This window comes from Camelus bactrianus, chromosome 2 (genome assembly GCF_048773025.1).
Source record: "Camelus bactrianus isolate YW-2024 breed Bactrian camel chromosome 2, ASM4877302v1, whole genome shotgun sequence".
NCBI lineage: Eukaryota > Metazoa > Chordata > Mammalia > Artiodactyla > Camelidae > Camelus > Camelus bactrianus.
Window position 1 is genome coordinate 102,331,247 of NC_133540.1, and position 12,458 is coordinate 102,343,704.

At 37.3% G+C, this 12,458-nt stretch overlaps 1 protein-coding gene across 1 annotated transcript in view; it reads right to left on the bottom strand.

Moving 5' to 3' along the window:
* GABRB1 (gamma-aminobutyric acid type A receptor subunit beta1) overlaps positions 1-12,458 on the bottom strand; it is a 332,503-nt gene that overhangs the window by 14,465 nt on the left and 305,580 nt on the right. Inside the window, exons 6-8 of the mRNA XM_010962597.3 lie at positions 10,465-10,602; positions 10,212-10,364; positions 7,030-7,274 (exon numbers count right to left, since the gene is read on the bottom strand). Coding sequence (XP_010960899.2) covers positions 7,030-7,274; positions 10,212-10,364; positions 10,465-10,602 — 536 coding nt within the window. The remainder of the gene's footprint in view (positions 1-7,029; positions 7,275-10,211; positions 10,365-10,464; positions 10,603-12,458) is intronic.

The following is a 12,458-nucleotide window of genomic DNA, read 5'->3' on the forward strand; positions in this document are numbered from 1 at the left end:
TACTCTTCCTCTCTCCCAAAACACTCTTGTGAGAACTGTTACCTGGCTAGCTTGTCATCATTTTCTTCGCAGTGAGTATCATCTGCCATTATATCACATATTTATTTATACATTTTTCAGTAACCTCAACTGAAATGTAAGCGCCAGGAGGGCAGCTGCTTTTTCTCTGCTGCTGTTCATCACTTTCTATCCCCCTTGCTTTTCCAGAACAGAGTCTGAGATAGTCCCAAGGAGACTGAGTAAATGTCTGAATGAGAAACTCAGATTTAGAGTCATCTGTTGGGCTCTGTTTGAGTTTTGATGGCTGAAGATCCCTGAGTGGCTAAAATCTTTAGGGTAGTGGTTCTCGGACATTATTGTGCATCCAAGTCAATTAGGAAGCTTGTTAAAAATCCAAGTTTGAGCTCATTTTTTCTAGAGAAAGGTCTTCCTAGTCTGCATTTCACACACACATTCCAAGGGTCCTAGTTCGTTCTGGTGTACTTGGCCTTTAGTTGTGGCAGATGGAAAATCCATAGAGTAGTTACTTCCAGGCAACTGAGAATTAATTACAAATATGTGCAGTTCAAGCCTGAGAGATACACAACATGTGGCTGGAGAGTGACTTCTTAAATTGATGTTAGTGGGAACTTAGGGGGCTTTGAGAAGAGAATGATGGAAACAAGAAAGTAGAAGCTATTTTATACAAACGGGCATTTTATTCCTGAGCCAAACACTCACTGATTGCTTAGGGAGTTCCAATATTTAAGATGAGTCCTTTTTTTACAGTTAAATATAACATGCATTATAACCAGCAAATTCATTCAATTCTGAAGGATGCAAATAGGGGCCATTTTCCAGATGCATCTTCAGTAAAACCCCTTAAAATACTCATTTAAGATGTCATCAGCAATGTTTTGCTCTCAGGTAAAGGAAAGAGTGATTTTGGCCAGAGTAATAATGGTTTTTCACATGGTTGTAAAGGAGATACTCAGAATGTGTAATGTCCATTGTGTGTGAACATCCTGGGGCTTGTAGGTTCTACACCTAAGTGGGTAAGTCCTTGTTATTGCATCTCATCAGGCAGAATCTTCTTACTGCATTAGCCAGGGTTTCCGAAGACAATCAACACAGCATTTCTAAGGATTGGAGACGATTATGAACCATGGGCAGTGTGGTGTTATCAATCAGCTTGGATTCTAATACAGAGATTTCAGGAGAAAGGAACTTCTGGGAAAAGATACATTAGGGCCACTTAAAGTATCAACATAGGTTGAAAGCATTATATTAATATCACCCATTATTGTACCACTGACTGTCCCTAATTAGAATAAATGCCTTTCATTAGAAAATATTTATTATATATATTATTTAATTTTGAAAGCTACCTAACAGTTCTTATTTTGGGAAAAGCTTAAAAATTTTGTTTTTGTAATAATAGGAGTATAATGGGAAAAAAGGTCCCAATTTTACATGAATTCTAAGGTCATGCCTTTGGTTTTGTAATTAATTAGTTTACTTATTATTTTAAAAGACTTTTAAGTGCCCAATTAGTGCTATGCTCTGTGACAGGCATTGGAACTCCAAAGATGGAAGATACAGTATCTGCATTCAAGACCCACTGTTTTTTTCTTTATAGCAATTTTTTGTTACCTGGCATGCGTGTGTTTGTGTGTGTGATGTTCATTGTGTGTGATGTATTTGTCTGTGTGATGCTCACTGTCTGTCTCTGCCATCCAAGTGTAGGCTTTTGTTTTATTCATCGCTGACTAGCTTTCTAGTGCACGGACAGTATTCACACAGTATGAATGCATTAAATATTTGTTAAATTAAAAAAAATAGGTAAGCAAAGGTGCGGTGGAAAGATATCAGAGGAGCACCAACTCGGCCTGAGGAGTGAGGAAAGGTATCAGTCAAGAGGTGAATTCTAGGGAGCCAGCCAAGCAAAGGTTCCAAAGAGTGAAAACAAGGCAGGCATTTAGGAAAAACTGCGAGTCGTACTTCTGGAACAAAGAGTGTGTCAGTGAAAGGGAGAGGCAGGACAAGTGAGGCAGGAGAGGAAGGCAGAGTGAGGTCACAGTGGGCCTTGGGTCCCACGTCAAGGGGTCTGGAGGTTTCCTTTAGGTAAAGGGTCTGGATGGGTCATGGTGGATGCCTATAGGTTTGACCTGTCTGATTCCATTCCACTTTCCTCTGATAGCGTTGCCTTGACTTTTTTTTGTTGCACGTGATCGAGGTGGAAATGATTGCATCTTCTAGGCTCGAGGGACAAGCCTGTGATGCAGACCTGGGCATTTAGGGATTTCCATCTTCCTGGTCAGAGGGATTGATTTCTGCATGAGAATATGACGTGAGTTGGCCCCAAAAGACTCAATCCTAGGACTTATGTTGTTGGAACTCTTGGGTATAAGAAAGTACTTTGTGCTGAGGTTGAAGAGTTTTGACAGTATAAACTTTGGAGTTTGGGGACCACCACGAGAGAAGGGTCTACTGAAAATAAAGCTAACATAAATGAAAGCCGAATTAAGAGAAGACGAGATATGCTTTCTGATGACATTGTTTGAATATCTGGATGTAGCCACAGGTGGAATTAGAAACTTTGCTGGACTTTTCAGTTGTGCGGGTCAAAAAATTCCCTCCCCTCCTCTTTTTTTTTTTTTTTCTTAAGCCAGTTAGATTTTCTTAAGTTAAGTTAAGATTTTCTTAAGTAAGTTAGATTTCTCTCTCATTCACAAAAGAATCCTAGCTGTGAGAATAGAAGAAATTGGAGACTAGATGCCAGGGAGAAGATGAGAGAGAGAGAGAGAGGGAGAGAGACAGATTTTGGGATTCCTGGAAAGGAGAATTAGATGGTTAGACAACTGAAGACTCTGGAGATTAGCTAAATTAAGCCAAGACTAGAGAACAAAACACAGACCAAGCCAGATTTGGGCAGGGGTTTGAGGGCTAAAGACATCCATGAACTGTCAGCACAGGCTGTCATTAGAAATCAAAGGTCCTGCCTGGATTTCTCCAGAATTCAGTTGCTGAGTCAGAAGGGTTAATGTTTCATTAGAAGCTGAGGGCAAAGCAATGAAATGGGGTGGGGCCCAGGTTCAGAAGCTAATATGTGTTCAAGCTAGTCTAAGCTAGACTTGAGGAGAGAGCTGTTTACCTTTATGAAGTCTATTTTCACATGCATTTTGTATCCTGGAATTAATCAAAGTACAGAACTGATTGACATTTAGAAAGTAGTCTGAAAGTGTAGGTGATTCACCGTAAAGAACAGGAATGGGAGGAAAGAAGGCAAATTACAGTATCAGTATCTGATTCTGAAGGGGGAAAGTTCTGCTTCTTGATTGTTGGGGTTCCAAGTGTACACTGGGTATGACTCTCCAGCAGATTCCACCAGTGTCCGCCATGACTTAGAATGATTTTGAATCCATCTCTAATCACAGATCACTCATACAATCTTTTCATCTTGGGTGGATCTATTTGCAATTAGACGGGCATTGTGGCCAGCAGATATGACCATATATAAAACCATTGTGGCCAGCAGATACAATCATCTAATAAATATTTTTAATTCTAGGATTTCCACTGGATCTTTTTTTATAGTTTCAATTCCTATTCTGATACTCCCCATTTCTTCATATATTATATTAATCTTTTCCTATAGACTTTATTTTAGACTTTTAGTTTTGTTCCCAGTTAGTATGAAAGTAGCCCAGAAGTAGCTTACTTCCAGCCTAGTTGTACAGAGAAATCTATCTTTCAAACTCTAAATACCATCTTTAGTTTCAAATGATGCCTGAGGGGTTTATAAATCCATAGTTTTTAATCACCTTGGAGGTCAAAACTCACCTAATGTCTGGATTGAACATCTGTACTCATATAAAAAGATGCTTCAGTGCAATGAGTAGAAATATAACTCAAGGCAAAGCAAGCACCTTTGAAGCTTCAGTGCAGATACCACTTGGCAGGACTGCCCAGCCAAGGCTATCACAGTAACACGTGACAAATGATCAATGCTGCTCTATGTGCTAGGGTACCAAGGCTGAAATTAGGGACCCCTCGAATAAAAATTGTCTGAGACCAGAGCATATATGCCATTTGAATTCAACTGTTTATAAGAATCTAAAAGGAAAGAGGAGGATCATTCAACCATTATATTAAAAGGAAATATCTAATATCATTTTCTATTTTTAACATTTATTTAACCAGGGGGTAGCATTTTTAAATACCACACAGGTTGCATTATTAACTTCACTGCTGGAGATGATGCACTGAACAGATGAAGTAATACACTTGCTTTGTTATTGACACATTGCCTGAGCTCCTGGTTTTAGAAGAGGATAAGGAAGTCAGGAACTGGAAAAGCTAAGCAGTTATGGGGATGATTATAATCTCCTTGAGATGGTACCATCTATTATTGTTCCATCCAAATCTTAAGAATTTTATAAAATCTTAGCCGTAACACTCCTTTGGAGATTATGCTTATATGATGTTATATCACTGTGATTCAGGAAGAATAGCAGAGGCTGATAGAAAGCATGCTTGAAAAAATGTTAAAAATCAAAGTGATGGAAACAGTAACAAAGTCTGGAGCAGAAGCTAAAATAGACTATAGACAGTCTCTTTTTATTACTTATTATGAATATACAAGAATTTTCTAAAACATTATGATATAACACTCAATACCTGTGTGGTATCTAAGAATTCATCTTGAATGGAAAAGGTGTCTTCAGCAGTCCTGCATTAAAAAAAGTGCTCATTTGGTATTTTCTCAGTTCTAGCCACCAAAGAAAGAACAATAAACATAGTAGACAGGGACCCTGGTGTATATCCTTGGGAAGCTTGGCATCTAACAGAGAAAGAGGTTACAAAAATGATTGCCCAAATAAAGATATACTTAATAATTTGGTAAGTCCTAAGGTGGAAAAGCACAGGATGCCATGAGAATAAATCACAACGGTACCAAATATAAACCAACAGTGAATGTGTCAGTTAAGGCATCCCCGAGGTGGTAGAATTTATGGTAAGAATGGGGGCAATGGAAAAATGGAGAGAAGTCCAATATTACCTTCAACCTCACTAATCCCTTCTTCTATTGTATAAAATCTAATGCTAATCCATCTAACATATATTCTAATTTTATGATTTCCAGTTCTTCTTTTTTATAGTTTCAATTTCTATTCTGATGCTCATTTCTTAATATATTATGTTAAGCTTTTCCTATGGACTTTATTTTAAACTTTTCATTTTGAAATTATCGTCAATTCCTAGAAAGTTGCGAAGATAGCACAGAGAGGTTCTATGTACCTTCATGCAGTTTCTCCCATTGATTACATCTTATCTGTTGTAAAATATCAAAACCAGGAAACTTATATTGGTATAAAGTGTGTATAGTTCTATGTAACTTTACTACACGTTAGAATCATGATAACAGGAAGCTTCTTCCTTTTGGATATAGTCCTCGGGATAAATCCTACCCTGAATTATTCTATAATCCAATCATAATTTTCTATCCTGGCAAGACCAGAAGATTCTCAAGGGCAAGCATCATGCCTCCTCCTTCTCCCATAGTATTGAGGATAGAGTTTTACACAAGAGTAAACATTTATTTGAGTGTGTTGCTTTGTAGTTTGACCGTTTGGCTGAATCTGTATGTTTCCTTTGTTTATAATTTCTAATTACCTGACAGTTCTTTGTCCAAATGTGATGACCTGCTAAAGAGCATGAAGATACACCTTGAAGACTCACAGTCTGGTTTCTCCCTGATTCTCCAACCACATCTCATCCTACTCTGCTTTCTCCCTCACTCACTACGCTCTTGCTACGCAGACCTTCTCTCAGTACTTTGACATGTCAAGTGATTCCCGCCCCAGACCCTTTGTGCTTCTTACTTCCTTTGCCTAGAATGGACACGGCACGGCTGCTGCTGTTCGTCACTTAGATGTCAGGTCAAACGGCAGCTTCTCAGACGGGTCTTCCTGATCACCGGGTCCAAGTTTCCTGTTCCCTCAAATCTGACCCAAAACATTCTCTTGCCCATCACTCTGTTTTGCTTTCTTCATAGCACTTCCTATTACCTGAAATGGTCCTCTTCATACTTGCTTGTCTGTTTACTGCCTGTCTTCCCATGTTAGAACCTAAACTCCACGAGGGCAAGGAACTTTGTCTCATTCAGAGCAGAGCTGTCAATGCTCAGAACAGTGAATGGTTTTTTGAGTTGTCACCCTGTGTGCCATCTTGAAAACAACTTGTCATGGGTACAGTATTTCCATGCACACAATTGTAAATTGATTTCAGTGAAAAATAGCATAGAGGTAGAAGCTACAGAAACATTTAAAAAGAATAAATGAAGTATTACTTCAAATTTAATTCCACAGTGAGAGCACAGGTCACAAGATCTACTAATGAAAAGCAAAGGAGAAATGGTGACAATGTCTTGTATATAATAATAGCTAATATTTATTGAGTACTTACTGTGTTCTAGGTATTGATCCAAATACTAGGCTTGAAAAAAATGACACAACTCATTTAGTCTTTACAGTAACTGAGAGATAGATATACTATGAAAATCTCCATTTTATGGATGATGACACTGAGAGCAAAGGTTAGATAAGGAATTACATAGGTCGATCTGCCTGAAATTTTAAAGCCTGTAAGTGGCAGAGCTGGGGCTTGAACCCAAGCAGTTTGGTTCCAGTCTGTGATTGTAACCACTGTGCTCTAGTGCCTCACTGCCATTCGGAGTAAGAGTTTGTTCACTTTAGTTTCCTCATTTATTGATTAAGTAGATCTGGAATTATTCTTTTGCACACAGCTCCACAACTATATAGTTTAGAATGTGATGGGCTTGGCGTTAGGCTGCAGGCCTATGTAGATTATTAATCTGCGTAATCTTCAACATCAATTTCCAAATATGTAAAGTGAAGGGTATTTCAGCCTTATTCAAGATAAATGAACATTTCACAGTTTTTTTTTTTTTTTCTGTTGTGGGAGCTCTGAGCACCATGCTGCTGCTAAATTTCAGAAGACCATTGTCAGGAGTATTTGATATATTACCTGGACTTTATTCATCTCCAGTTTGTTCTTCTCATTAGCGCTTTGGTCTTGTTTGCCAGCTCCTTTTTTCTGAGGGCCTTTCCCAAAGAAGATGTAATTTACAAAGGCATATTCCAGCAGAGCCAGGAACACGAACACAAAGCAACCCATCAGGTAAATGTCAATTGCTTTGACGTAAGGGATCTTTGGCAGGGTCTCCCTGAGGTGAGTGCTGATGGTCGTCATCGTCAGCACCGTGGTGATTCCTATGGAACAGAAAGACACAGCTTAGCTGAATGCACCTGTTAAGTTCCCTTTTTAAGGCTGAGGGGACAGATGCCATTCTCTTGTTGGTACCCTCAAATGATGGCAGTAATGCAATAAACCATGGGGCAGAAAGGGCAGACATTTTGAAAGACAAAGCTGCAGGCTGCCAATGGAGTCCATGAGCAAATCACAAAATAGGATGCTCTGCGCTGGGTTGAGAACTGTTTTATAAAAAATAATGTGCAAAAGAAAAAGGAAGGTAGATGGAAAGTCATCCCAAAATCTCACTGATTTGCCCACTGCTTACTATCAAATGTCTCTCATGCTGTTACATGCCACTTTTTTCTTCTTCCTTCTCTCAACATCTCCCTCACATCCCTCCTAAATCTGTCCTTGTAATACTCATTTCCACAGCAGCCACTACCGAACTGAACGTTGGTGACCAGTTTGAGGAGACCTATTTTATTGCATGAATCTGTAATATACCCAGGTCATAGGGTCAGTATCACCTTTTAAAATTACAATGCATCATTTGTGATGAGTCAACATGAAAAGAAGAAACAAATAAGAAAGTTCATGATTTGCATCAAGTATTTGATATATGTATTTTTAAATATAATTTTATTGGTTTTTTTTTTTTTCAAATATTACCTCTAGTTTCTTGATTCTGGAGAATAGAATGAATTAGTTCCCTGGAGTCAGGAAAAGACTTCCTGAAAATTCAACTTGTTAAAGAAATTTAAGACTGTAATCTTTTAAAAGGAAGATTCTACTTTGTCTACTTTGTTAAATATAGCATCCTTAACAATAATGTTTGTGTGTCTGTATAATATTTTGTGTTTATGTTGGTGACAATGAAATGGTAATTGGGAAAAAAAGAAGTGATGTTAGTATCTAATACTAAACTATGCTGTAATGTAAGTATTACACATTTGTATAGTGTTTTTACAGCTTCAAACACTTACAGCTATGAATTATATGACATATTATTATATGTCATAACAGCTTGCTCAGTACGATAGGGCAGGTGCATTATTCTCATCTTATAGCTGAGTAACAGAAACTCTGAGATTAGTTATTTTGCAGTAGATCAGCTAGAGATAAAAGAGTAAGGAGGTGTTAAGCAAAGGCATTAAAAATAAAAGCAGAGAGATGAAAAAGTAAAATCTAAAACTTGATGAGGTTCCTTAAAAATAAAGTCAGGAAATGGGAAATGATTATTAGAGACAAAGGAAAACCGGCAAAGGGAATAGAAGTTAGAAAATGAAAAGGGGGAAAAAAAAAAACCAAACCAAACCAAACAAACAACAGTTTAGCCCTCATTTGCCAGTCAAGATTATTCTATTTAGATGTCCTGATTTGACTACTCAACTTTAGGAGAACAGGTAAAGTAGGAAGTCAGAACTACAATACAAAAAGTCACAATGGTTCAGGTCAGTGATGAATTTAAACATGCTGGACCGATATGAAATGCATCATGAGTGCCCCTATTTATTTCTTTGAATAAAATTTAAAATTTCCCCTAATATAATTCTACCTCACATCCTGTACAGAAACAGTTCATTTAAAATCCACTTATTCCACTTCTGCATCTACTCCTTGGTTTAAATTTTTTAAGCAAGAAGGGCTAGTAAATAAATGTCTCATTTACTTAGATGAGTTTTAAAGTACGTTAGGTTTTGCATTTCAGAGACCAGGCTTATTCAGCATCTGTGCTGACATGTCTAATCAAAGTAGCATTAGCTCTGAGGATGGAAGTGTAAGGAGAACCACAATCCATGATCTTGGTAGCTCTTCTTCCCTGCTGTGGGCATTGTCCAATGTTTTTTGTTTAACAGTAGCATATATTCACATTCATGTTCGTATTCAAATAATATGTGCAGACATATATATATATGATGTGATAAACTATTTGTTTACTTTCTGTAGTCTTGGAATGTTCAAAGGTTAATAAAGGGCTGCCAGAACTTGACATTGTGAAGCTTATGTGCGCGACCAATAAAATGAGCTTTACAGTTGACGATTAGTCTAGGTATGAAAGGGTATGCCGATCATCTAATCCAGCTCTGTAGTCTCAGAAGAAAAGAGGTGTATATGTTAGCTTATTCATGAATGATGCTCTTGTGTGTATGGGGTGTGTGTGTGTGTGTGTGTGTGTGTGTGTGTGTGAATAAGCCCCAGAAAGTGATAACTAAAATGGCTGTAGGATCGAATAATGACGCAGACCCACATGTATCCAGATTCATTAGACAGACCTTACAAATTCTAACTTTCTAAGGAATCTTTAAAGTCTCAAATACAGCCTTCCACTTGCAGCAATTACTCAATCATGGCAAGATTAATTCTGAATTTTGTTCCCTCAGGAAGGAAATCATTCTTATTCTGTCCTAACCACAGATCACGAATGCAGCTGATGAATTGTCTGTGCCTTATTCAAGGGCAAGGAGCTCCATTTAAGAGATACTAAGATCGATACAATTGAACTATAGTTAATTTTCAAAAGATAGTATTTCACAACAATTGATATAGCTTGTTAATAGTTACAAGGTTCAGCTGTCTCCAAATCCATTTGAGAATAACGCAATAATGTTCTCCACTGTAAAAAGCAGGAACCAAAGAAGAAATCACAAAGTTAGTAAAAATTAATGTAATGAGAATTTTAAAATATGCTCTAAGAAGCATTTATGTAGTGTTGAATGTACTCCAGGATTTTTTTTTTTACTTTGGTAAAATTATAAAAAGATATTATGTTGTAAAACATTCACTCTGTAAGTGCTTATACTTAGATGTTTTATTAGCAAGCACTCTCATGGTAATCTCATTCTTTGGCTACTTATGAGAGCAGCCCTTGCCCAAGCCCTTGCCTATAATTCTATCCCTGGTGGTTGTTTGAAGCTAAGTCCCACCAGCTCTCTGTAGCACTGGAAATGCATTACCTAGTGCCACTCTGGCTGCAGATGCATCGTAGTTGATCCAAAACGACACCCAGGACAGAATAGTAATCAGTGTGGAAGGCATGTAGGTTTGCAAAATGAAGTAACCAATGTTTCTCTTTAGACGAAAACTTAGTGACAGTCGTGGATATGCCCCTGAGTGGGAAAAAAAAAAAAAGAAAATCAAGTCACCTTTTGGTTGAAGCCACCTTATTTCTCAGCACCCCCTAGTTCATGTTTGGGGAAACAGCCTCACCTGTTGTGAACTCCACCTTCTTGGACACCATCTTGTAGTCGACGATTGAAAACTGAGGAAGCTCAATTTTATTGACTCCCGTTACTGCTCCCTCTCCTCCATTCCAGTAAAACTCAATGTCATCTGTGGTATAGCCATCTGAAACCAAGAAACAGCGTAGTTAAATGGAGCTCAGTTGGCCTAGAAATTCATTTTGAAGACAGTTTGAGATCTGAAGAGAAAATCCCCAGCAACTGATGGTAAGATGCTATTGCTGTAAATCAGGATGACATAAGAGGTTTCGTGTTGTGTGCTATTTCTGTTGGTTGGTTGTGGCTGCGTTGAGAAGATGGACACCTTACTTTAATGAGCATATGCTCTGTGATCTATCATTCAGTGATACCTGACATCACTGCATATTTATTCATTGTGTCTACCAACGGGCACTCTTTGGTTAAATTAGGGAATGCCTAGATTCCAGGTGCCTGGGCATAGATTTTGACTATGCATTATTTAACAACAACAAGTATAATAATTGAGCACATATTTGTTAAAAGGGAAACAGAAGAGGTAAAGGGATGGAGTATAATGAAAGCCCAATTTTGTACATACCCATTAAATGATCGACGTTCAAAAAGGAAGTATACTTTTTTTTTTTAGAAAATTAGGCAAGCTTCTATTTATATCCTTTGATTATAGCTACTGTATAGGTGAAAATTTTAGAAACTACATGAATTTTTGAAGCTATCTTTATATGAGAATGAGCTTTAAGTGATTTAAGGGGAATGAGTAGAAGATTGTAGAAGGGTCTGTCCTGAAATCTATTTCCCTTTCCACTTCTGCTCCTACTAGCCAGTGGTCTAACTGAGTTATGGTCATATATTAGGGCAGCTTGCATAAAAACAATGTATTGATATATTAAAAAAATCTAAAAATCATTTAAGACATATAGAACACTACATTTGTAACTTTCTGCTAGAGACAAAAAGGTCTTTCTAAGGTTATTTTCTATTTATAGTCACCTCAAATAAAAAGCATCAAATCTTTTCCCATTAGAAATACTAAGGCTTGTGTTTCAAAAGTAACCATATGATGTAGTAGACATTTTGCTGACCTACTTTTGATTAAAGTGAGAAACGTTTTCTCAAGAGATAAAAAATAATATATTTAAAATTTAGAAGTTGAATGCCAAGTGCCAATGGATCACTATCAACATATCCTTGAAAGAATGTGAGAAAATTTAAGTTATTCTTCCCTTTTTTTTTTTTTGAGGGGAAATAAAACTGTTTTAACTTTATGGCTTTAAACATTTCTAACTTCTTTTCAGAAATCTCTTTTTAGAATTCTTATCCCTGAACTCATTGAATTCACAATTGTTTTATATTTGTTACTTTTGCCGTATAGAGGTTATTATTTACTGTAATATATTTCAATTTGTTTTATTTTATTTCTCTTTAAACCATTTCTCTCTTAGGTCCAAGAACTTGCCCTTTCTTCAAAGGGTAATCTTTCATAGTCAGTAACCCATTTCACAATGACCCAAGTGTGGACATAGAAATAGAAGATATTTATTTCTGGGTATAATCTTCAGGGTCTGAGAGGCTGTGAGATCCACTTTGCCCAGTGGACTCAGAGCAATCTACATGGAACTAACTGGTGTACTGGGGGCTCTGTATTTGAGCATGGCTCTGTAAGGCTGTGATTCTTAGCATCTCTTTGAGAATCTGATAGGACCTTCTGAACTCAATGAGAAGACAAGTCACACACTGGGTGAAAGTATATGCAAAAGACACAACTGTTAAAGGACTGTTACCCAAAATATGAAAGATCTTAAAACTTGGCAGTAAAAAACCAAAAAAATCTGATTAAAAAAATGGGCAAAGACCTTAGCAGACATCTCACCAAAGGAGATATACAGATAGCAAATAAGCACATGAAAAGATGCTCCACATGATATGTTGTTAGAGAAATGCAAATTAAAACAATCGTGTGATACTACTACACACCTATCAGAA